The sequence below is a fragment of the Patella vulgata genome, chromosome 2 (assembly GCF_932274485.2).
Source record: "Patella vulgata chromosome 2, xgPatVulg1.2, whole genome shotgun sequence".
NCBI lineage: Eukaryota > Metazoa > Mollusca > Gastropoda > Patellidae > Patella > Patella vulgata.
Genome location: NC_065880.2, coordinates 63979027 through 64006183, shown reverse-complemented (window position 1 = coordinate 64006183; position 27157 = coordinate 63979027). Strand labels below are relative to the sequence as shown.

At 36.5% G+C, this 27157-nt stretch overlaps 1 protein-coding gene across 1 annotated transcript; it reads left to right on the top strand.

The window, feature by feature from the left end:
* Positions 1 to 25681, top strand: LOC126811184 (uncharacterized). Its single transcript, XM_050536745.2, has 2 exons — positions 1 to 70; positions 23262 to 25681. The coding sequence occupies exon 2, from the start codon at positions 23609 to 23611 to the stop codon at positions 25526 to 25528; it is 1920 nt and encodes a 639-aa protein (XP_050392702.2). The 5' UTR covers positions 1 to 70; positions 23262 to 23608; the 3' UTR covers positions 25529 to 25681.
* The last annotated feature ends 1476 nt before the right edge of the window (positions 25682 to 27157 follow it).

The following is a 27157-nucleotide window of genomic DNA, read 5'->3' as shown; positions in this document are numbered from 1 at the left end:
ATGGCGTCATGTGTTGGTCCTTGCAGTTTGTCTGCCAGAGATTAATTTACATTCCGTAGACTTTGGTACGGTAGGTTATTTTATATATAGTATAGTAAGGTATTTATTATTAATTACCATTTTCTTGCAAATACACATATGTCCATTAGCGTATTGCAAAGTTCTTTCAAAGCACATTCTCGGAATTTACAATCTGGGTTGAAAGGTCAAAAATCAAGCGTCTAGAAATGATGAAAGAAGTCATTTCTTTTTGTCCCCCGCCATTCGAAGAAAGCAGGGGACTATTAAAATGGTTTCGTCCGTCTGTCTGTCCGTCCGTCCGTCACACTTTTTAGGACACAATAACTCTCCTTCTAATTGACCTAGAATGTTCAAACTTGGTGTAGGTGTTTATGAGGTCAATGCCTTGATAGAGTGCAAAGATGAGCATTTTCTGCTTATGGTAAGTAGAGATAAGCAATTTGATTGGTTGATGCTTTGGGGCACGATAACTTTAGTTCTAATTAAGTGAGAGTGATGAAACTCGGTGTATAGTTTCATCACATCAATACCTTGACTAAGTTCGATGAGAATTGTCTGCTTAGGGCAAGGAGCAATAAGCATTTTGATTGGTCAAGATTTTGGAACATAACAACTCTGCTTCTAATTGAGGTAGAATGTTTAAACTTGATGTAGATATTCGTCTTGACTTTGTTTAATGATTAACATATCGAGCTAAAGCTAAGCAGAGATAAGCAATTTGCTTGGTCGATGCTTTGGGACAAGATAACTTTGATTCTATCTGATAGAGAGTGATGAAATTTAGTGTGTAGTTGATAATCAGTTTGATTGCTCGATACTTTTGAAAAAAATAGATGTGCGATTAATTAATATGTGTCATCTATTTATTTAGGGATTTCGGCTAGGGACATCAGCCTCACTGTTGGCTTGTCTCCTATAACGAACTAGTTAGCGCCAGATGTCTAGACCATTTACTGTAACTGAATACGTAGCCTGCTGGCTCGTCTTTGGAGTGATATTTTTCAGAAAGCTAACATATGCCTTTCTATTTTAGGCTAATCTTAACTGCCGGGTAAATTCAGATTGCGTAATGTAAATGTAATGGATGTAATAATATCTAGGCCTATTCCAACCCATCAATTAAATTCTATTTTGTCCTGCGCCTTTCAAAAAAAAAGCAAACGACAATTAAGATGGTTTATGTCTGTCCGTCCGTCACACGTTCTGGGACATCATAACTCTCCTTCTAATTCAGCTTGAATGCTTAGCTTAAAATTGAACATTTACTAGTTCCCCCCCCCCCACTCTCATTTAAGAAACAAAAAAAATAATTCAAAATCGATTAAGAAATAAGCATGTTATTGCACTTTTATGACCCAAAATTGATCGATGTCAGTATACTTTTTTTTTGAAATTTGCAAATAATGTGACCGAAGACAATTTCTCAGCAACCATTGAAGATACAGGCATCAAATTTTCAGGAAACATCCTTCCAACCATTAAAGTAGCTAAGTCTCTTAACTCAATATCATCCAAAGTCTTACACGTTAAAAACACGAATTATTTGGTGTTGTGATCTTACAAGGAAAAGGTAGGCTTCTGATATCCAATATTTAAGACAAAATAAACAAATTGTGTACCATAGTGGGTTTCAGCGTCATTTGTAACAAGTGACCAGAAAAAACCAGGCTAGACTGTCATATTCCACAACTCATATCAAACCGCGACACCATATCTTATCTGGAGAGCATGCGCAATAGACTGGAATAACCAGACGCTAGAAATTGCCATTCAGTTGAGTATCATGTTGTATTTCGCTTGACATAGCCGATTTGAAATTAGTAATGCTGCAACGATACGCCAGGCCACGATACGATGCGCATCATGATTCATAGTCTATGATACGATTGATATCACGATATAGGAAATAAATTTTAAAAATGCTGTTTTATTTTGGCAGTCTTTCACTGTGAAATTCGAAGGCCTACTTTTATCATTTACATTAAATTTACATTGTTTTTACATTAAATTTACATTGTTTTCTCAGACAGCTGACTGGATTTCATTGCTGTCATGCTTAACGACAAATCTTAAAAACTCCCATACTTTACTTGTGACTTGTATACTTGGTATTGGGGATTTCGATTTCAATATTGCTTTTGTTTATCGTGCTACTTGAATTTGGTGAATTCATAATTAAAAGATTTCAGTTGGCAGACTCGTATTGCCACAACAATTTCAGTCAATGAAAAGCTTTCTTGTTGTCAGGTCAGTCATAGATTACTTAACGTTACAAATATTTTAATATCAAATATTAATATATTGAAAATGTGCTGATCAATGTGTGCAGCACATGTATGGACAAATTGCCATTCTTATGCTGTAATATTATCACAAATCGCATATTACAGACATATAATATATTAATAAGTTGTTTTTCTCCGCATATTGTTCAAGTGTGATTTGAACGAAACTTAATTTCCAGCATGACTTGCTTAACCAGGCTAATATTTTAATATTGACGAAATAGCTATAATAAGCCACGTCATGTGTCGAAAACGCGTTAACACTCGCTGTAAGTAAAAATAAAGTTATTTTGCTCATAGACTTATTTACGCATTTAATGGAATATCAGTCTATTTTTGTGAAATTATTTTTTGGATAACAAATCGCGATACAGCCATTGATTGTATCGTTGATTTTTAAAACATCGCGATTCATCGATGAATCGTTGCTGCCCTAGAAATTAGAGTCAAAACGGAAACAATTGAATGTATATCAGTTTATATACAATCAGATTACATTATTATATGCGTTGCGACCCATTTAGGGAAATTTCTATGTCCCAAATATTAGCGATTTAGCTCCTTTAACTATTTATTGGAATTTTTAAATTTCTTAAATAACAGAATATTAATGAAAGGCCGAAAATACATGTTTAGGTCAAAAGTATCAAAAGTTGTATTTTCTAAAAATAACATGGGATGCATAGTGGGTTGTTTCAGATTACTAATGTGTTTATATTATTATAAACTTTAGACTACATGTACGTATAGCATTTTTCTTGAGTTAAACAGTTGGAGTTAATGAGATATTTTAATATTACATATAAAAATAAAATAAAACCAAGTACGAACAATCAAAACCCTTAGACAATATAAGTCCTAAAAAAACGATATAGGCAAAATAGAGTAATCAGTCAAAATAGTGTAATCAGCATATGGACTGTTCACTGTGTACAAAATACACGACAAACAGTGGTAACAGGTGTCCTGAAGAGTAAGCTTACCCTGCCTGGCAGGTACCTAATACCGTTTTACTTGCCCATGTAAACTTCAAGCTAATTTGAGAAAAGCAATTGTTTTATAATTAACATTGGGGCCTACATGTAGTTATCATTTCCCCGGAGACTGAAAGTTTATCATTTATTATTATGATACATATACTTTTATATGACTTGCATGTGTAAGCTTATTGGAATTTACATAATTGGGATATTGGAATCATCAAGTTTGGGTCAAAGTGATTAATTTTGTAACTGTATTTGACTTCCTCTTCATATATAAATGCAACTCAGTTAAATTAAGTTTTTAACGGTTTATTTAAAGGTGCATTATGTAAGAGCTAAGTCTACCTATTACAGGTCATTAATAAATATATTCATTTTTCATAATCCATTTTTAAACTAACGATATTATATCAAGAATGTCCATCCCTTTATCCAAATGCATCTTTAACAATAAGTTACGTATACAAATGTAGAACCCAACTCCCACTTAGTTAAATAAAAATGTTGGAATGAAACAACCTTGGGTGGAATGGTTTTGGGATTAAGTACAACCACCACCTAAATAACACTACAGTTCTAAGCTATTCCCAGTGACGGTGGTTTGATTTCCACAAATCAATTAAAAATGAAATAACAGAAATCCATACCAAAACACAAAGTGGAATTTTCTAAGCTATTCCCAGTGACGGTGGTTTGATTTCCACAAATCAATTAAAAATGAAATAGCAGAAATCCATACCAAAACACAAAGTGGAATTTTTAAAATGTCTTGATTCTTTTGGGCACTCTTCTAATTGTCCCCCGCCTTTCGAAGAAAGCAGGGAACTATTAAAGTGGGTCCGTCTGTCTGTCCGTCACACTTTTTGGGACACAATACATGTAACTCTCTTTCTAATTGAGTAAGAATGTTCAAACTTGGTGTAGGTGTTTATTAGGTGAATACCTTGATGGAGTTCGAAGATGAACATTTTCTGCTTAGGGTAAGCAGAGGTAAGCAATTTGGTTGACGCTTTGGGACACGATAACTTTAGTTCTAATTAAGTGAGAGTGGTGAAACTTAATACCTTGATTAAGTTTGATAATGAGCATTTTCGACTCCGGGTAATCAGAACGACAAGCAATTTGATTGGTTGCGACTTTGGAACACAAAAACTCTTCTTCTAATTGAGTTAGAATGTTCACACTTGTTGTAGGTGTCTATTAGGTAAGTGCCTTGATGGAGTTTGAAGATGAGAACTTTCTGCTGAGGGTAATCAGAGATAACCAATTTGATTGCTTGATACTCTTAAAAAAAAAAATCTGCAATAAATTAATGTCATCTATTTATTTTGGGATTTTGGCGGGGGACATCAGCCTCACTGTTGGCTTGTTTGTGTCTGCTAAATGTAGGTCTCTAAGAATAAGCCTAGGCCTACTAATATTGATAATTGAACTAGGGCCTAAACCCCAAAAATTTGGGTTCACTGTTTGGGTTTCCTATCGAGTAACCACCCCTATCCCCCCAAATTTATAGTTGTTTATTAACTAAATTGATCATATCTTTGTCCATTCTTGCCCACCCGGTCACAACATGTTTTATAATTTATATTTCAGATGCCTAGACTAAAAAAGAAGTCAGCAGATGCAAAGAAGAAAGAGAAAAAGGAATATATGTTGAGGTGTAGATCGACATCTACACCTGAAGTAGAAAATACCATTCATACCGGTCCTTATCGCTCTGATATTGGCCCAAGTATGGATGGAGATGAAGATATTCATACAGGTTCTTATCGCTCTGATATTGGCCCAAGTATGGATGGAGATGAAGATATTCATACAGGTTCTTATCGCTCTGATATTGGCCCAAGTATTGATGGAGATGAAGATATTCACACAGGCTCTTATTGCTCTAATATTGGCCAAAGTGTGGATGGAGATGATGATAATCACACAGGGTTTTATCGCTCTGATATTAATCCAGTTGTGGATAGTAATGAAAAGAAAGAAATGAAAAATCTTAACGCAAGTAAAAGTACTAATGCTACTGTTGCAGAACATGTGGCACGTGGTTATTTACGTACAAATGATTATGTTGAAGTTAACGAGTACAGTGAAGTGGTAAAGCCTTCTGTTACTGAAAGTAATATTAATGCAACTAGTGCTACTATTGAAAACCATGTAGTGCAGAGTTGTGTAGGTACAGAAAATAAAGTAAAAAATCTAACTTTGTCACAGCTTGACAAGTATTTTGATTTTGAAAAAAAGCAGAACTTGTTGAAAAGGTAGACAGCTGGTGCTGTCAAAACAGGCAGAAGTGAATATTGGAAAACTTATAAACAGTTAAAACGAAAAGATTCTCAATATAAAGCAAATGAGATTCAACGAGAAACTGAACTCAGAAAAATGAAGAGATTAGACCCTGGGTACCAGGAATCTGAAAAAATGAGGGAAACCTCTGATAGAAAACTAAAAAGATTAGATCCTGGGTACCGGGAATCAGAAAAGATGAGGGAAACCTCTGATAGAAAGTTAAAGAGGATGAATCCTGACTATGGTTCTAGAGACAAGGAAAAACACTCTAATTTCCTGAAAAGGAAACGTCTAGATCCAGAGTACAGGAAATCAGAGAAGATGAAGGAAACTTCTGGTAGAAAGGTAAAAAGATTAGATCCTGGATACCAGGAATCTGAAAAGATGAGGGAAACCTCTAAGAGAAAGGTTAAGAGGTTAGATCCCGACTATGGTTCTAGAGATAAGCAAAAACACTCTGATTTCCTGAAAAAGAAACGTTTAGTGCCTGAGTACAGGGAATCGGAGAAGTTGAAAGAGAGGAAATTGAAAAAGTTAAAGAGATTGAAATCTGTCAATAGAATTAGTCAGAATACAAAAGCAGCCATTAGTAGGCGTAAGAAAAGGGGAAAATTGAAATCCTTGGACACAAACGAATTAATTCGTCTGTTCCATCAGAAGGTAAGCAATGGGCCAACCTACACTTGTGAGAGTTATCACCAATTATGGTACAAACACAGTGTAAAAAGGTCCACTGCAGTTAGTAAATTGAATGATTCTGCCATTAACTGTTTAACAGAAGATGGTAGTGGATGGATGTGTGGCACTTGTGAAAAGTATATCAAAAAAGATAGGATTCCACCGCTATCTATCTATAATGGTAATGCTTTTCCAGAGCTACCAGAAGCGTTGAAACTGTTCCCATTAGAGTGGAGACTGTTATCACCTAGAATTCTTTTCATGAAGGTGTATGCAGCCCCACGTGGTGGACAAAAGAAAATCAGAGGAAATGTTGTAAATGTTGTTGCTAATGTGTGTAGTACCATCAGTTCTCTTCCCAGAGCTCCAGTTGAAAATTTCACAATAGCTGCTAAATTGAAACGGCAACTAAAGTACAACCATGCTGTCATGACTGAAAATATCAGACCCTATAAGATAAGGGAAGCTGTAGCGTGGCTGGAAGCAAATGGTGATCTCTTCCATAAAGAAGGGGTTCACTTTAATGAAGCAATTATACCAAATAATGCAGATGATGAACACTTGGTCAAACATTTTGACCGCTGTGATGAAAGTAATGAAAGAGAAAGAGATGTCACTGTGAATGACAACCAAAGAAAAGAAGCCACTACTTCGAGGAAACCCGAAGATGGCAATGTTGATGATTGGAGTGAGGATGAAGATGAACAGGCTCCTGGATCTAAGGATACCATGTTGACCTCCCCTGACTTCATTGAAGATGATGAAAAGGAAAAGGTATACTCGTTTGCTCCAGGGCAGGATAACATTCCATTAAGTATCTTTATGGACAAATACTGTGAAGAACTGCCATTTCCACAAATATTTGCAGGAAAGGCAAGAGTAGATCCAGAGGAAAGGAAAGCAAAAGCAAAAGTTTACTACAGTGAGCTTTGTAAGTCCGAGTTAAGAAGGAACGATAGAAGAGCTGCCAATTGTGTTGACGATATCTTTTTCAAGTTGAAAAAGTTGCAAATGAAAACTATGATTGTTCAAGCAAAAATAGCAGTTAGAAAAAATAAAACTGCTGGTAAACATTTGACGGCCGGTGATCTCCGGACACCTGGTCACTTGGAGAAATTAGTGCAATTTGATGATGGCTATATGGTATTGAAAACATTGAGAGGTTCGCCACCATACTTTAAAAAAGCCAAATCCGATCTATTCGGGATGATAAGAATGTTGGGAGAGGCCATCTACTTTTGTAGTTTTAGTGCCGCTGAAACGAAGTGGAAGCATTTGCTTAAAATATTAGGCAAGTTGCAAGATGATCAGGAATAGACTGATGAGGAAATAGATAACATGGACTGGGAGAAAAAGTGTAAGCTTATTTCGTCAGACCCAGTTACATGTGTTAGACAGTTTGATTATCAGGTCAATCTGCTGTTCATAGATGTACTGAAAGCAGATAACTCGCCCTTGGGAAAAATAAGTGATTTTTTTTACAGGGTTTGAGTTCCAGCACAGAGGCTCACCTCACATTCATACTTTGTTATGGGTTGATGGGGCTCCTAAATACAAGTGTAGTGAAAATGAAGAAATTGTTGAGTACATTGATAGCAAGATATCATGTAGAAGAATTGTGGATGACGATGATTTACAGCCACTAGTAAATTATCAGACACATAAACATTCTCATACATGTAATTCTAGAACCGCTGGATGCAATGGTTGGTGAGAATGTCATTAATTCACATAAAAGTGATTATGACAAAGTGAAGTTAGTTTGAGATGAAATGAAGGAGGGTGAAGACATTTCTTTTGAAGATTTCTTGGGAAAGGTCTTTATGACTTATGAACAGTATTTTATGGCAGTACGTTCATCAATTAGATCAGCAACTGTCTTTTTGAAAAGAACGCCGAATGAATTGAGGAATAATTCATATAATCCTCTTCTTCTGAAGGCATGGAGAGCAAATCTCGATATCCAGTTTGTGCTTGATGTATATGCTTGTGCTATGTATATAGCCTCATATATAGCCAAGTCACAAAGAGGTATTAGGGATTTGCTAAGGCAAGCAATGAAAGAAGTAAGAAACGGTAATTATGGCATCAGAGACCAAGTTAAGGTAATTGGCAATAAGTTTCTGAATAATGTAGAAGTTAGTGCCCAGGAAGCTGCATATATCATACTGCAACTTCCTATGAGAAAAGCATCGAGAGAGGTGAAAGGGTATATCTGTTGAAATCGCAAGATCAACTAGATAACCTTGATGATGAAGATGAAAATATCCAATCGAGTAATTATCTAGAAAGGTATAAGAACCGTTCAAAGCAGTTAGAAAATGTAAGCCTGGCTGATTTCATTGCTTGGTACGATAGGAAAAATACCTATATTAAACGATCTAAGCAACTAGAAAACGACCAGACATTAGTTGAAGACCAAATGGAGCACAACTCTGATTGGGACGATGAAGACTTGAGAGAGAAATCTTCTCAAGCGAGAGAGAGAGAGAGAGAAATGGGGTTTAACGTCCACTCGACACAAACTAGGTCATTTCTGGACTAACATATGGTTTAATTTTATTTCAATAATTCGCTTGCGCATAGGGGTCTTTAGCAGTGGGAGGAAACCGGAGGACCCGGAGAAAACCCATAAGGTTGGACAGGCGACCCCACTCCTTGTCACGTACAACCGGGGATTCGAAACCACGCCAGTCGACTCAATGACAGACTTTATGATACAGCGCGCGCACGCTAACCATTCAGCCATGTAACCCTCCTCTTCTCAAGCAAAGAAAACAATTAAAAAATCTATGATAAAGAAAAGGGCAGTGGCAAGAGTCATTAGGTATGACAATTTTAATGTTGACAAGGAGCCCGAGAAACATTACAGAGAACTCCTCATGTTGTATTCCAACTGGAGGGATGAAGAAGTTGATTTATTGGGAGGATTTGATTCCTTCCAAAGCAGATATGAACATATGAAAGAACAAATAGCAAATTAAGCAGTATGATGCGAATAGGGATGCTGTAGATGCAGCTATTCTTGCTGAAGGGCAGAATTTGGAAGATGTTTGGGATCAACAGGCACCTGTTACCCAGCAAGTTGAAAAGGAAGATGAAACAGAAGAAATGTTAGATATAAAGAAGGATTCTGAAAGTGGTAAGCCTACCAAATACGAGTATGATATTGGTATGAATTTGGGACTTCCCACTGAAAGTAATGTTGAACAAGTGGCATTGTATGAAATACCCGATGAAAATTATAGATCTCTGATGAGGTCATTGAATCAGAAACAGCTATATTTTGTATATGATACCTTAAACGAAATAAAACTGTCACAGAATCAGGTTTTCAGATTCTTGAGTGGCGGAGCTGGTGTAGGCAAAAGTTTTGTAACAACTGCTTTGTATCAAAGTTTGTTGGGGTATTACAAAACTAAAGCAGGTGATGATTTTGAAACTATTAAGCAAATATTGTTGGCGCCGACGGGAAAGGCCGCTTACAACATCAATGGTAGTACGCTCCACAGCGCGCTTAAGATCCCTGTGTGTCAGTCATTGCAATATAAAAGCTTAGATAGTAGCAGATTAAATACTTTAAGAAGTAGCCTTGGAGGTTTGAAAGTTGTCTTTATTGATAAGATATCCATGGTAGGAAGTGGAATGATGAATTTTGTTAATAAAAGATTTCAAGATATCAAAGGCAGTCCACTGTTATTCGGTGGATGTCATATTATCTGTGTTGGAGATCTGTTTCAGTTGAAACCTGTATTTGATGGCTATATATTTGAAAATCTCGACAGTGCCTATGGGCCATTAGCGAGTAATATATCGAAAGATAATTTCTGCATGTATGAACTTACAGAAATTATGAGGCAAAAAGATAGTAAAGCCTTTGCTGAGCTATTGAATAGATTAAGAGAAAGCAATTATATTTCTATAGAAGAAAAATGTAATGATATGAACATTCTTAAATCAAGATTGTTAAAAATTAATGAAGAGAGTGAGTATCCTTATGACACACAACATCTCTTTTTAAGTAATGAAAAGATGAAAAACTTTAATGATAAAGTTTTTGATAACATGGTAGGTGAAAAAATTGTAATTTTAGCAAAAGATAGTATAGTTGGGTCTGCTTCGCAAGCTGTGGGCAAAGCTATACTTGAGAAAGTTCCGGAAGATCCGAGAAAAACCATGCAATTACATTCCACTTTAGGACTGGTAATTGGCCTGAAGTGTGAAATAGCTTTAAATGCTAGATTGGATGATGGGTTGACAAATGGGGCGTCTTGCGTGGTAAAAAAATCCAGTCAGGCGCTTCTAGATCAGCAAGTAGCACCATTGTCTGGGTCCAGTTTGAAAATCCAGATTTTGGGAAGTTAACTAGAAAAGATTATATAAATCACTTCAGTGCAGAAATTGATGCCTTGTGGACGCCTATTCTGGCTGTTTCACGACAGTTTAGGGTTGGGAAATACACGAATGCAGAAGTAATGAGAATGCAGATACCTTTGAGACCAGCTGCTGCTAAAACTGTTCACCGATCACAAGGGGATACTTTAGAAAGCGTGGTCGTTGATTTCGAAGGTAGGAAAACTCCACATATTCGTTATGTTGGATTAAGTAGGGTGAAAACTATTGAAGGTTTACACATCATAAACCTGAACGAAAACAAAATATCAGTCAGTAATGATGTCAAAGTAGAAATGAATGAATTGCGTACAACACGTAAAGTCGTGTACAGAACGCGAGATTTGAGTTCTGTGAGCTCAGATAAAATAATTGTGGTTTATCACAATGTTAGATCACTGCAGAAATATTTTGAAGATGTAAAAGCAAGTCTTTGTAAAATAAATGCATCTGTCGTTATATTGGCAGAGACAAGAGTAAAAGCAAGTGTAAATTCAGATATGTATAATATACCTGGTTATACCTTGTATAGAAATGATGCTGTAACAGAAGTATTGAAAAATCATCATGGCATGGCTGTATATGTCAATGATAAAATGAAGCTGAAAAATATTGTTGTTGAACCATTCAATATGAATGGTGTTGAGGTGAACGTTATAACGTTAGATATTGAAATCGGAAATATAAAGAAATCTTGCAAGATACTTGGGCTATATAAACCCCCAAAAGTTGCAAGATACTTGGGCTATATAAACCCCCAAAAGTGTCAGAGAGTCAGTTCTGTTCGGCTCTTGTATTTCCGAGCAAAACTTCAAATGAAACTGATTTCACCATAGTTCTTGGTGACTTCAATATTAAATTTGAAAAGTTTAAGACCTCTAAGGTCAGGGAAATTTTGAAGGACATGAACCAGTTGATTGATGAACCTACCACTGATTCAGGTACAGTGATAGATTTTATATACACTGATCTACCAAAAGATCACACATGGTCTGGAGTTCAGGAAAATTACTTCTCAGATCACAAAGTGATCTATCTGATGATCAGTAACGAAAAATTTAGTAATAATGAGAATGATGTCGACAACAACATTCCTGTTGTTTGTAATACTCAAAATGAAAATATGTGGAAATCCCACAGTGTTAAGGAAATTAAAAAGGATTCTTTAGTGGACAAAAAAATTCCATCAAAAAGAATTTCTAAAGAAATGAGAATGACTGGCATGCAATAATCAGAAAGTATGGCTATCAGATAACCAGAAGAGATCTAGCAACTCTTGCTCCAAGACAGTGGCTAAATGATCAAGTAATAAATGTGTATATGAAATACCTGCAAGAAAGAGAAAGAAGTGAAGGCAATCAAATATTGGCTGAAGAGATTGTTACACCAGAATAGAAGGAAATTTAAGAAATGCAGTAGAATTCTACCGAGGTAGAAATATTCTACAGTATGATATGATATTACTTCCAGTGTACACTCCAAGTCACTGGAGCTTGTTGGTAGTATATGTGAGATCAAAAACTATCCAGTACTTTGATTCACTTGGAAGTTTTAGTAGAGGTGCTTTATGTTTGAACACGCTGCTCAGTTTTATTAATGAGATTGAGACAGCACGATCAAACACATGGAAAACGATAATGGAAAGAAACATAACTATACAAGATAATGGTTATGACTGTGGTGTTTATGTATGTATGTTTGCAGATTATATTCTTCAGGGTTTATCTTTGAAGAACAGAAAGAGAAACGCTGCTGGTTATCGACAGCACATGAAGGAAATAATAATGATGTGAAATACTTTGTTAGCAACTATGGAAATCCACCACTTACCATATCACTATGGACTTGGTGTGTAATAGTATAGAAAAAAATCAAATTGGAAATATAAAGCTCTAATGCACTGTTTACAGTGTATAAAGCAGAAGGTATCGGCTTTTAATATGCTCTTCTATTATTGGCAATGATATTGTAAGATTGCTAAAACAAATTATGTGTTAGCATGACAGGTGTGGGGGAGTCAGGGGAGCCTGTCCATTTTTATATAAGAAAAGATAATGTTGTTGCTCATTGCAAAAACATTTACTGTAAGTCATCCACTGACCATTTCACTGTGGCCTTGGTGTGTAATTATGTAGAAAAAAGCAAATTGGAAATATAAAGCCCTAATGCACTGTTTACAGTGTATAAAGCAGAAGATGTCAGCTTTTAATACTCTTGTATTATTGGCAAAGATATTGTAAGATTGCTAATGTATTAGCATGGCAGGTGTAGGAGAGTCAGTGAGCCTGGCCAGATAAGTAGTTATTTATTTACTTCAAAATTATGTTTCAATCCCTTAAATCTTGAGGATTTTTCTTTGGGGAATAGCCAGGAAAAAAGGCCGCTAGTTTTTGGAGGGTTTTTTTTATCAGCACAAGTAGTCTTGGGGTGTATTATTGTAAAAAAAAATGCAGGTTGGAAACATAGACTTCTTACGGTTTATAAAGCTTAAAGTAATATCTTTATACTCATGTATTAATGGCAAGATATTGTTTGATTACCTAATAACATATATTATTATAGAGAAATGAAATTTGGAAAGTTAAACAACTAATACACTGATTACAATATGTATTTGATATATAATTATGTACGTAAATATGCAATACCGTAAGGTAATATTTTCAGGTTTATTGCCAATAGAAATATTGGTTATGTACACATAAATAATGACAACTGTGGTATGTATTTTCGGGGCAAGCATAAGATATGTTACTGTGGCTGTAATTATTACTAATGACATCATCATTTATCTTTAATGGGTTTATGGTATAGAAGATTATGAGTTACATGAACCAGCATCTGTTTACGCGTTTTACTAAATCGTTACATGTATGTATTGTACCATATTTTTATAGATTATATAAACTTATCTTAAACCCGTATCTCTTGTTTTTTTAATCAAGACATCTCTTGTCCCAAACATCGCAGGTTTTACTTACTACTCTATTGTCGTCGCCCCCGTCCGTCCGTCCACAATTGTTATTTTCATGTGGACGTATATTGTCGTCGCCCCTGTCCGCCCGGACGTCCGTCCGGACGTCCTTCCGTCCGTCCGTCCGTCCACAATTGTTTGTGGACTCTCTACAGGTCACAATTCTTATCCGATTTCGACGAAACTTGAAATATAGGTTTATCCCCAAAAGATCTCGGCTGCTTTCGATATTGGCATGTATCGGATCGAAACTTCATGGATTATGGCCTCTGTTTGTACGAAAAATCACGTTTTTAGCTTGTGGACCCTATAGAGGTCACAATTTTTATCCGATTTTGTTGAAACTTGAAATGTAAGTTTATAACCCAAAGATCTCAGTTCCTTTCGATATTTGCGCATATCAGACAGTAACTTCCTGAATTATGGCCCCTGATTGTACGAAAAATCACGTTTTTAGCTTGTAGACCCTATAGAAGTCATAATTTTTATCCGATTTAAAAAAATGTTCTATTATATCACCGTTACACCCTAAGGATGACTGAGTTCGAATTTCGTGAAAATCGGCCCAAAATTGACAGACAAAATGGCCGCCATTCGTTCCCAAATAGCTTAAGAATATGGTATATCAAGGTTGTGGACCCTATAGGGGTCACAATTTTTATACGCCCACATTTTCATGTGGACGTATATTGTCGTTGCCCCTGTCCGTCCGTCCGTCCGTCCACAATTTGTTTGTGGACTCTCTACAGGTCACAGGTCCGATTTTGACGAAACTTGAAATATAGCTTTATCCCAAAAAAATCTCGGCTGCCTTCGATATTGGCATGTATCGGATCGAAACTTCATGGATTATGGCCCCTGTTTGTACGAAAAATCACGTTTTTAGCTTGTGGACCCTATAGAGGTCACAATTTTTATCCGATTTTGTTGAAACTTGAAATGTAAGTTTATAACCCAAAGATCTCAGTTCCTTTCGATATTCGCGCATATCGGACTGTAACTTCCTGAATTATGGCCCCTGATTGTACGAAAAATCGCGTTTTTAGCTTGTGGACCCTATAGAAGTCATAATTTTTATCCGATTTAAAAAACCGTATTATTATATCACCGTTACACCCTAAGGACGACTGAGTTCGAATTTCGTGAAAATCGGCCCAAAATTGACAGACAAAATGGCCGCCGTTCGTTCTCAAATAGCGTAAAAATATGGTATATCAAGGTTGTGGACCCTATAGAGGTCACAATTTTTATCCGATTTTGTTGAAACTTGAAATGTAAGTTTATAACCCAAAGACCTCGGATACTTTCGATATTCGCGCATATCGGACTGTAACTTCCTGAAGTATGGCCCCTGATTGTACGAAAAATCGCGTTTTTAGCTTGTGTACCCTGTAGAAGTCATAATTTTTATCCGATTTAAAAACCCGTATTTTTATATCACCGTTACACCCTAAGGACGACTGAGTTCGAATTTCGTGAAAATCGGCCCAAAATTGACAGACAAAATGGCCGCCGTTCGTTCTCAAATAGCGTAAAAATATGGTATATCAAGGTTGTGGACCCTATAGAGGTCACAATTTTTATCCGATTTTGTTGAAACTTGAAATGTAAGTTTATAACCCAAAGACCTCGGATACTTTAGATATTCGCGCATATCGGACTGTAACTTCCTGAAGTATGGCCCCTGATTGTACGAAAAATCGCGTTTTTAGCTTGTGTACCCTGTAGAAGTCATAATTTTTATCCGATTTAAAAACCCGTATTTTTATATCACCGTTACACCCTAAGGACGACTGAGTTCGAATTTCGTGAAAATCGGCCCAAAATTGACAGACAAAATGGCCGCCGTTCGTTCTCAAATAGCGTAAAAATATGGTATATCAAGGTTGTGGACCCTATAGAGGTCACAATTTTTATCCGATTTTGTTGAAACTTGAAATGTAAGTTTATAACCTAAAGATCTTAGTTCCTTTCGATATTCGCGCATATCGGACCGTAACTTCCTGAATTATGGTCCCTGATTGTATGAAAAATTGCGTTTTTAGCTTGTGGACCCGATAGAGATCATAATTTTTATCCGATTTAAAAAAACGTATTATTTTATCACCGTTACACCCTAAGGACGACTGAGTTCGAATTTTTGTGAAAATCAGCCCAAAATTGACAGACAAAATGGCCGCCCCTCGTTCTCAAATAGTGTCAAAATATTGTGTATCAGGGTTTTGGATCCTCTGGAGGTCACAATTGTCATCTGATTTTGATGAAATTTGAAATGTCTGTTTATAACCCAAATATCTTGGTTCCTTTCTATTGTCGTGCATATCGAATCGTAACTTCCTGAATTATGGCCCCTGATTGTACGAAAAATCGCGTTTTTAGCGTGTGGTCCGTCTAGAGGTCATAATTATTTTTAAAAAAAACGTTCGAATGTATCACCGTTACACCGTAATGTTTGTTGACTTCGAATTTCGTGAAAATCGGGTCAAAACTGCAGGAGAAAATGGCCACCCCTCTTAAGCAAATAGTGTAAGCTGGCAAATCAAGGTTGTGGACCCTCTAGAGGTTTATAAAACAAAGATATTGGTTCCTGTCGATATTCGCGCATATCGGGTCGTAACTTCCTGAATTATGGCCCTTGATTGAACAAAAAATCACGTTTTTAGCTTATGGTCCCTGTAGAAGTCACAATTTTTTTTTTATCTTGGTTCCTTATGATAATCGCGGATATCCGAACTTAACTTACTGGATTATGGCCCCTGGTTGTTCGAAAAACCGCATTTTTATCTTGCAAATTCTCTAGAGTTCACAATTTTTCCCGATTTTAAAAACCGTTTAAATACATCACCATTCCAGCATAATGAAGGTTCAGACGTATTTCGGGAAATCGAAATGAAACTGTCCGACAAAATGGCCGCTCCTTGTGTGCAAATTGTGTAGAAGTGTGTAATACGAAGGTTTTCTACCCTCTAGAAGTCACAATTTTTATCCAATTTTGATGAAACTTAAAAGATCTCAGTCCCTTTTGATATTTGCACATTTCAGGCCATACCTTTCTGGATTTTTGTCCCTGATTGTACAAAAAATCGCGTTTGTATTTAGCTTGTTCTCTATCCATCTGTTACAAAATGTGGGCGTATCCTGCCTGGCAGCCGCTGGTATGGATACACAATTACTGCTTTTATTACTATGTGACGTTTCCACGAGGAAACTCTCGTCTTTAACAAGCAAATGATACAAATAATATGTGCTTATGTATGTGTCCGCCTTTAAGTGCGCTTCCACTTAGTGTGATATCGCAGACAAAAAGGGCAATATTTGTAGATCTTCAGGACTGAGCAGGATAAATAAATGCAATGGTGTTTTCCGTACATGTTTAATTACATGCTTTAACCTACATTCCCAAATATCATAGGTGGGAGGGGGTGGGAACAGAACCCCTAGCGTTTGCCTGCTATTGCAGCCAGTGAATACAACAACTTCAAAGTGGTCTAATAAAGCCTAACTTGGCTGGGTAACTCGAATTTCCATCATCCAATTTATCATTTTCAGTCCACGGAGCGGGGTTCATCGGGAAAAAATTTTGGAAATTTAACTGCCGCAAATGTATTTTTCCTCCTATTTAAGCCCGTGAATACAGCAACTTCAATGTGGTCTAATTTAGCCTAACTTGGCTGGGTGACTCGAATTCCCATCAACCAATTAATCATTTACAGTCCACGGAGCGGGGTCCATCGGGAGAAAGTTTTGGAAATTAAACTGCCGCAAATTAACGTGTTTTCTTGCTATTCAAACCCCTGAATACAGCTACTCCAATGTGATCCAATATAGCCTACCTTAGGTGGCTGACCTGAATCCCAAACAATCAATCAATCATCGCGGGGTATGGAGGCTGGAGTAGCAGTAACATCAAAGTTTCAAATCGTTTTGCAACCGAAATCCCACTCTGTGCCGATTTCAATTCCAACCATTCAATCAGACTGTAGGAGCTGCATTCACAAATAATAATGGATGCCCGAAAAATGTCGCATAAAGTAGAGTGGCTCCAGACAAAATGTTTCAATCCATTGTCAATTCAGTACAAATTTGTGGTATTCAATTAAAAAAAGTAAAATTCGTCTATTAATGGATTTCGGGCACTTTATTTTGCTAACTAGAAGAAAGAATACTTTTTGTTTTCACTTTACCCGCTTGCCCGAAAAGTCACCTGCCCGGAAGTTAGGGGGGCAGCTGCCCCCTGCCCACCTGGATCGTACGCCTATGTATGATATAATACAATTTACAGGTGAGAGCTCTGATTTTGGAAGGGTGTATAACTTATTTGATAGGCATTTAGTAATTGAACATATTTACACAAGGTACAATTATATGGATTTTATTAATATGTGACGTTTCGATAATATGTGTGTCGGGCTTTACGTGCGCTTCCACCTAGGGTGATATTGCAGACAAAAAAGGGCAATATTTTTAGATCTTCAAGGCTGAGCAAGTGGAATAAATGCAATGGTGTTTGCCGTACACCTTTTGGGTTAACTATTGTGGAGGAATTATTCAGCGTGTAACAGCAGAACTTGGCTTGGGTGATCATATTTGGCTTATTACGTGCAAATGAACACGGATGATAGTCTACCTTGATTGGTCCACTGTCGGCACCAAGGCAAAAATAAAGGAGACCGCATTAAATACAAAGACAAATTGCTTCACAACCAGGATTTGAATTATTACAACACCCATTGAAGAATCTGTTTCGCATAAGAACATTGCACGCCTGTCATACTCAAAGAGGAAAATGGGGGATGATCAAATTCCCAGTCACTTGCTTCCAAATTTATTGTTCCTAAATTTAGTATTTTGGCATTCAGAATATTGTATAGTAGTTCCCATAAAATCATGCCTTGTTGTGTATTGCTAAACTGAAGGCTATATTTGTAAATTTTTAAAGTTATTTAACGTCTATGTTTGGATAGTGTTATTCGGCAGTTGAATTTTCTAGTGTATACCCAATATCAGGATTTGTCAATCTTATTTGGTTCTCTCAGCCGTGTAGTGGTGACTGTTTCGTAACAATATATATGTTGTGATCAAATATATTACAGTTATTGTCGTTATAGGCTTTTTAAATTAAAGTAGCTAAGTCTCTAACTCGATATCATCCAAAGTCTTCGATATTGAAAACACGGATTATTTGTCGATTTAAATCAACATTGATGTTGTGATCTTACCGGAAAAGGATGGGCTTCTAATATCCGATATTTAAAACAAAATAATCATATCACCATTGGTACATGAATCGTGTACCATAATGCGTTTCAGTGCCATTTGTAACAAGGGACTCGAAGAACGAGGCTTGACATATTCAACAAGTCGTGTCAAACGGTGACGACATATTCAACAGTAGGACGTTAAACCCCATCGCATTTCATTTCATTTGACGCCATATTCTTATCTGTGTTTGAGTTAGTTGTATTTTACGTCCGCTACAACCCAAGTGATATCGCAGACCAATTCTTATCTGGAGAGCATGCGTAATAAATACTATCGATGTAGACGAGAATAACCAGACGCTAGAGATTGCCATTCGATTGAGACTTCTGACATATTTCGCCGAACATAACTGATTTGAAATTAGAGTCAAAACGGAAACGATTAAATGTAATTCTGTTTATATACATTCATATTACATTATTTACATTACGATCCATTTATGTTAATTTCTATACTTATTATATCATTATATGCGTTTCGGCCCATTTGCGTCAATTTCTAGGTCCCAAATATTAGCGATTTAGCTCCTTTAAACTTCTATCAACTGATACCCCATGGAAACCGGTGCTTCTCCTTTAATTGGATATTTTTAGATATCCATACAAAGTATATTTCATTGTTACGTTATTCTGTCAAACACTGTACTCTCTGTATTTTGTTTTGGGTAAAATCTACTTCTATAATTCAGGATCTATGTTGAAATTCTTCATTGTTAAGGGAAGCGACGTCAAGTAAAGGCAACAGGTTACCAGTGAAATCCGTCAGCATTGATCTGTACTCCGCTTACGCGATCGTAAAAACATAAATCGCCGTGATCTGATATTGTTTCATTCAGAATTGCAAGGTTAAAGCGAATATCTCAAACGAGATTTGCAACCATCCATTTATAAAAGTGGTGCATTTTCATTGCGCCGTAGACTGTTATTTTATTGGTTGGTAAGTTTTAATCAAGTTCAAAGGTACGATCTAATTAGAGAACAATGACGATCACGATGATAGTAAGGTGACTAACAATATATATTATACACATTTACATTATCTGCCTTTATAAATATTATAGGTTTATGATTCACGATCATTTTTTAACAATAGAATTATGACAGTGTAATTTTGTTTCATGTGGTTGCTATGCTCGTTACGAGTCTAATCTACCCGTGATAGCGTGTATTAATAACGCAAATAGATCTGGCTCTAGTATGACGGATTAAACATATCTTTCACATAGTTGTTCAACCAGGCATATTAATCGCCTTGTTAACTCGTTTGTTTCTAATCTGATTTTAACATATGAAATCGACAACCGAAAACTACCATATCTTCCTCTACCCATTTATACTTAATCACCACAAAGACAGGGTCGGAGAAATAAGGTTCAACACATCGATATTCTTTGGATTAAATATTTGTGCATAATGGACCTCAGTTTTGGTAAGGTTACTGGATGTTTTATTTCTTTCCTTGTCGTGAAAGATGCCGGGCATATGTTAGGATGTGATTACAAGTATCATTGGTCTGTGCTGTTTTTATATACTATTTTACTTAATTTTGAAATCCAAACTCAAAATACTATCGCGGCAAGGGGCAAGATTTTGTAACAACACATCAGTGGGGTTTAATACCTGCCACAGGAAGCGTCAAACCAAATGACAGTAAGTCGGAAGGCCGCGAGTAAACCAACTGGGGGTATGGAGATCCTTGTTGGCTGTGAAACTGTTTTCAGTTATATCCATATAGTCCAGTTAATCTACGTTAAATTTAGGAAAACCTAGAACAAATGGCAGCAGGTTTCTTGATATCGTTGTGTTCGTGGGATCATCCTCTACAACATATCCAAAGTTACGTGATTTTCGGGCCGGGGAATAGGCATAATTTACATAAATTCAAAATGGCCACCAAATGTACCTTTTGAGCCTCATAATTATTAACTCCTTTAATAATGAGTTTTTACCTTATAAATTTATTATAGATAGAAACACGATACATTTATTATAGATAGAAATATGACCACCGCGAGTATGCCAACGTTTACTATGGGACCTAGATTTTTCAAGCCATTCGAGGACAAGGGGGAAACAGAGCTTGGAAATCCCGAGAAACTGTTACGGAAAATACCAGGATCAAATCCGGGCCCTCTGGTTGGCGAACCAGTGCCTTACTTACTAAACCACTATAGGGAGGAGGCCTTGAGTAAATTTATAGTTTTGATCGCACTGAAATCTCCTAATCGCGTCTTCGTCACTCCTCGAATAATAATGAACCAAATATTTATCAATTCAATAAAATTTTGAAAAATAAACCCAATATAACATTGGTGATCCTCTCCCTTCTCCCGGCCACTGGAATCTCATATGTCCCGCATCTGTGACCGTTGGAATAATTTACTAATGAACCAAATATTTATTTTATCAATTCAATGAAATTTTGAAAAGTAAACTCAAATATTACACTGGAGCCCCGCCCCCTCTTCTTCTTCTTCCCGCCACCACGCCAATGAGCAGACATCTTATCAGAATATCGACTTTAAGGAAAGTGCCTTACTTACTAAACCACGCTAGGGAGGAAGCCTTGAGTAAATTGACAATTTTGATCGCACTGAAAAAATAATGAACCAAATATTTACCAATTCAATGAAATTTAGAAAAATAAACCCAATATAACATTGGTTACCCTCCCCATTCTCCCGGCCACTGGCATCTCATATGTCGCGCATCTGTGACCCATGGAATGGTATACTAATAAGCCAAATATTTATTTTATCAATTCAAAGAAATTTTGAAAAGTGAACCACTGGGCAGACATCAAATCAGTGTTATCAGAATCTAGACATCTTGACTTTAAAGAAAGGTGATTAATTTTTCTTTAAAAAATCAAATCGGATTTTAAATCACGGAGTGATCGAATTGTGAGACGTATTATTATATAGATAACCTTTGTTCTGCCTTTATTCGCTTATATGTTAGTTTATATAAACCACTGTAAAACAAGCCGCCCCCCCCCCCCCCCCACCTATATGGGTTAAAGTTTGACTAGCATATTTACATAAACTACGCTTGATTGTTTTCAATATCAGAATGTTGGAAATGTATATTAACAATTTTGTAATAGGTTTTTATGGTTGAGGCGGGTGTTCTTTTATGTTTAGTCGGTGCACAACCCCAAGATCCGTGGCGATGGTTTCTGATAGACGATTCAAGATCCACTTTATTCAGAACATAGTCAGCGTATATATAAAGATTAAACTAATATAAATTATTTGTGGTTGACTTACACTGTTAAAATTATATGTATATTTACAGTTATAAGTATTTGTCGGATTTGTTAAATCACATGGTTTGTTAACTTACATTTAAAACGATGTAAGTGCATATGAATACATGGCTTATGTAAGATTACATCAAAATGAATGTAGTAATACAACCATATGTCAGTTTACATTATGTGAGCTGTATATTAACAGAAATGCCATTTGGAATATTATTTTTACAGAAAATTGTAAATTTATTGTCAAATAGTGGTCACATCGGTTATTCCCCTTTGACCACATATCAAATATTTAGTGTTCTGTCAGTCAGTTTAGTCGATCCATTTTAGAGAAATAGACTATTCAAAATCTGAATGCACCGAACTGGCTTATAAAGACAGGCATGTGCCATACATTGGGTTGTGTGGGACATTTTGCTTGGACTGTGTCAATTGTCATGCCACCTACTGTACTGTAAGGAGCAGAACAGTGGGACATTAAACCCCATTTCATTTAATTTCTTTACATTATCGAATCTTATTTCACATGCTCGACTCGTCTGAAAGGTCCGCAAAACTTTCTATGTTCGCCCGGATCGAACCTAGGACACATTCCTTTTAGAAATTTTACGTTGCAAATTACATAATATGTAATTCTACAATAGTTATGAAGTATTATTACATAAACTCTGTCAAAATACACAACATGTTTGGGGGGTTTTAATGTTTTTGTACCAATTTATGTAAATTAACATCATGGTAATTTTACATGTATTCCATTTACAGATATGTGATTTTACCTTGGATGTATAATAACTAGAGGTAAAGTTACATTACAGACTGTGAAATAACATGCAATGTTAAATACAGTTATAACGATGGCAATATTTCTGCCAGTTAAAAAGGGGTAAAAATACATAATAATTTTAGCAGTGTAGTATTACCATGTTATCAGACAAAAAGTTTACTAAGCATAAGCATATTTGCATATTGTTATATTTAAAGTTTAGATGGTCAACGATTTTGAAAGTAAGTTATCCTCGTAAAGATTACTGTAACATATAGCCAGTAATCAAAGATAATAACTAGAAATATATAAATTTTACTATTATTTTTTACATTTTTTTTCTATTACAGGGAAACTAACTGTGGGTTTAACAAGAGATATGCCAAAGAAATAATATGCACCTACATAAAGGGGGTAGCGTGTCGATACCAGTATTTGAATAGCTAGTACATGTCACGCTTTAAATCCAGCTAAAATCCTGAATAGGTATTATCTTACATGGCACGGTATAACGTTATTGGCTTTTAGACCTGAATGGGCTATTTATCAGACATTTAACCGTATATTTACTTTACTTACTTGTACAGGTCGACATTAAGCACCATAAATGCTACATTATGTCAAAACCACTTACAGAGAATTCGAATGACGCAAAAATAACCACCATACTGAAGCGCGATTAAAACGTACGTAGAATATGCAGGACTCCGCCAACGACACATTACCTGTAGTGGAGTTGCGGCCATTTTGCAAGCATGTCTGGAGACGCGACAGAAGCTTCGTGGACTTTTATAGCAGATCATCGGAAACTAACGAAGTTGGGGAAGAGCGCTATCTCTCACATGAATGTCTTCCGAACATCCTCGAAGTTTTGACGGAAATCACACAATCATCAAATAAATGCAAAGATGAAGGACTTAAACGAATGAGGACCAAACTACATCCTAAAATCTGTAACATTCTAACCGCACCGATAGACCCAAAGTCACCCGGAATTGTTCCTGGATTTATTACAAAAGATGACAGGGCAAAGACCACTTTTTTCTGGTCAAGACAAGATGAAAATCCCAAGAGTTACAGTTGTCGAAAGCAGGCGCTTAATTCGGCTACTGTGCGACGCCAGCAGCAACTTCAGCTTCAGGGAGGTCACCTTACCCTGCCGGAAAACCCGCCTAACCAGTTTGTGTATCTCAATCCGCTGGCGAACTATAAACAGCGAGCATCATTGAAGCAGTCGAAGTACCGAGAATCACAGCAAAAACACAGTAGCGCCCCTGCACATGATAGAATTAACCATATGACAAGTCTTCCTGGAAAAGAGCTGGATATTGTCAGAATCCTACAGAGGAGATCTCCTAATCCACGTCTCCGACCCATAAGCACTGCTGGAAAGAGTGGGGAAAAGAGAAAGGGTCCAGTTATGCCTGAAAGCGTAAGGGTTGACTTCTGGAGAAATGTTAATAAACATAGCATCATTGAAAGAAATTTAGGCGAGGAAAGAACTTTCCATATACGACGATGTCGTAGGACGATTGACATCGGATTTACGCCTCTTGATATACTTCAACATTTGCAAAACCAAAACGCTTTGAACACAAAATTAACCCAAGGCGAGATCTTGTTGAAGAAAGGTAAAGAGGCCAATGCGATAAAATTAGAAGCTGAACCTAAAAAGGAATTACCAGTCTCCGTGGTTGAACCCAGAAAACCAAGTAAACTTCTATCTATTCATCGTCATGGGCCCTGTCCAATATTTAAACGTTGTCAAACTAATGGGAAGGCATTGTTTTTCCTTGACGAGACATCAAATTCCGATGATTCTGGTGGTGATTATTTTCAAAACTGTGAGAAAATAGCAGACAGTCAGATGTCTAAGGGACATATAAGTAGGAAAGAGAACCATGTTTGCGAGAATAACGACAACAAATCGCAGAACTCTTCAGTCGGCAATGTGTTTTTTTCATACCAAAATGAAAGAGTGGAGGATGCAAAATTATGTTGTCAAAGCGATGAAAAAATCGTTCAAGAGGGACACACTGATATGGATAACAGTTCCTCAACAAGTAAATGTTCCAACAGATGTAATGACGGGATTCAAAGCGGCAACAACGATACTCCGCTAATCGATTTTGTGGCCCATATTAACTATGACGCTTTATTGGCTAATAGTGTTGGTTCGCCAGTACCCGCTAAACCGAAAATTTTACCAAAAGACACCAAGGGGCCCCATGAATCTCCTTTAGTTTTACGAAACGATGAGGGGACCTCGAATTCCCATGTGTTGTGTGATCAATATGAGAAACGTTCCTCGCGTGGCATCAGTGATTGGTCTGATGATTCGGTTGTGAAAACTAATTTAAATCAGAATGGCGAAACCTCGAATTTTCTGAATCTCGATAATGGCGAAGCTGTTGAAAGCGCCAATGGGATACCACGTCGTCCGAAAATGTTTGCCTATGTCGACGATGATTCTGTTCAACATAAAAGAGATAATAATGCTTCTCGCATTGTGAAAGATCAACTAACTCATGTCGAAAACAATGACGTGGTGGGAAGTTTAGATGACGTAGGTGGTTCAATTCTACCTTCTACAACATTTCTTACAACTAATGTATAACGTTTTGTGCATGACTTTTATAATAATGTATGTTTATTATTGAATATAGCCTAAATGATATTGTGTCATTACACGTTTAAAGTGATATAAGAAGAAATCCCAATTATGTAATTTTTGTAAAACCACAATTAAAGATAGGTTACCAGAAAAGTATTTATCGGGTGGTTATTTCCAATACAAGTATGGCAATTTTGGTAAATATGGAAAGTAGAGATATCCAAACTTACTAGAAAAATACTGGATTCCCTGAAAAACACTCATGAAGCGTATACAGGACAAAAATGTAAGGGTTCCCCTAATCGACAGCCCGACGATTAGGAATACATGCACGCGTGACGTCGAAGGTTGCACGCGAAGATTGAGCGCTTGGTGTACATGTTGATAAAATTTTATGAAGAGTTAGACGTACAACGCTTTCTGACATAAAAATCACGGAAAAAGACGCGGGCAGTGGATAATCGAGAATTTAATTAGGATTGGATATTTGTAATAAATAGTCAGCTATTAAAGACAACATCGTCTTGTGTATACAATGAATTCTCCCCAGACTGAGAGAGGTAAGTCACGTGACACAAGCATGACCTCTTTTGATCGATTTTTATAGCAATGTATTCCTTGGCAATTACAATGTTTTGAGAAGGATTTGAAGCAACATTATGATAAATTAATTAGTTTGAATATGTTTTTAGTCCAAATATATCATCAAATCATCCAGTTTGTACGCTGGAATGTATCTTTAAGTGTAGCTTAAGTGTCATAAGCCATTTCCGTCGGCCCATCCGTCCATTAACAATTGACTTGCTAACGCAATAGCGGCTACAGTTTTTAACGGATTTTTTTCAAATTATGTTTGAAAAGTTGGGTAATGTGTGCAAAACGGCACCAAAACGAATACGTAGTAATGGCCTTCGTATGTCCTTTAGGTCAATCACCGGGAATGGAATCTACAAAACATCATATTCTAATCATAATATCAAAAACAATTTAAACTAGATCTGCCAGGCAGATATGAAGGCTTTCATATTCACGGTTACTTCCCGTCATATGTCATGGGTTATATAAAGCGGCTTTAACAAGAAAAAAATAATTATTAAAATCGCTCAAAAACTCGCGAAGTTATAAGCTTAAATATAGCGAGAAAATCATGGAAATAAATTGTCTAGTTAACAACTTTGTCGGCACGAAAAAGGCCAAAGTCGAAATTCGTAATTTTGAAATTTTCAAAAATCAAAAAATCGGCCCTGATCCCTGCTGTGCAGAAATGTATTTATTTCGGAAATAGGAGAGGTATTCATCAAACTACGGCCTATTTTGTTCATTTTCACGACCGTTAACGGGGATTTTTCACTTTGTTTTAAATATTCAATTCCAAATGGTGACCAATCAGTTGACCAAAATCAAAATACTGCTCCGATAGATTTTTAGGCATTCCTGTGAGTAAAATATCGCAAAAGCCTTAAGGATTTCTCACGTTTCAAAATGGTGGCACTTCCAGTTCGATCAACAAACTCCATATTATACGTACGCATCTGTAATTACTTAGCTAGTACAGAAAATGAATATTAAGACAATCTGAACTACTTTTTTTCGATTTTTTTAAAACTTTGATCCTTAATTTATTCAAGGGAA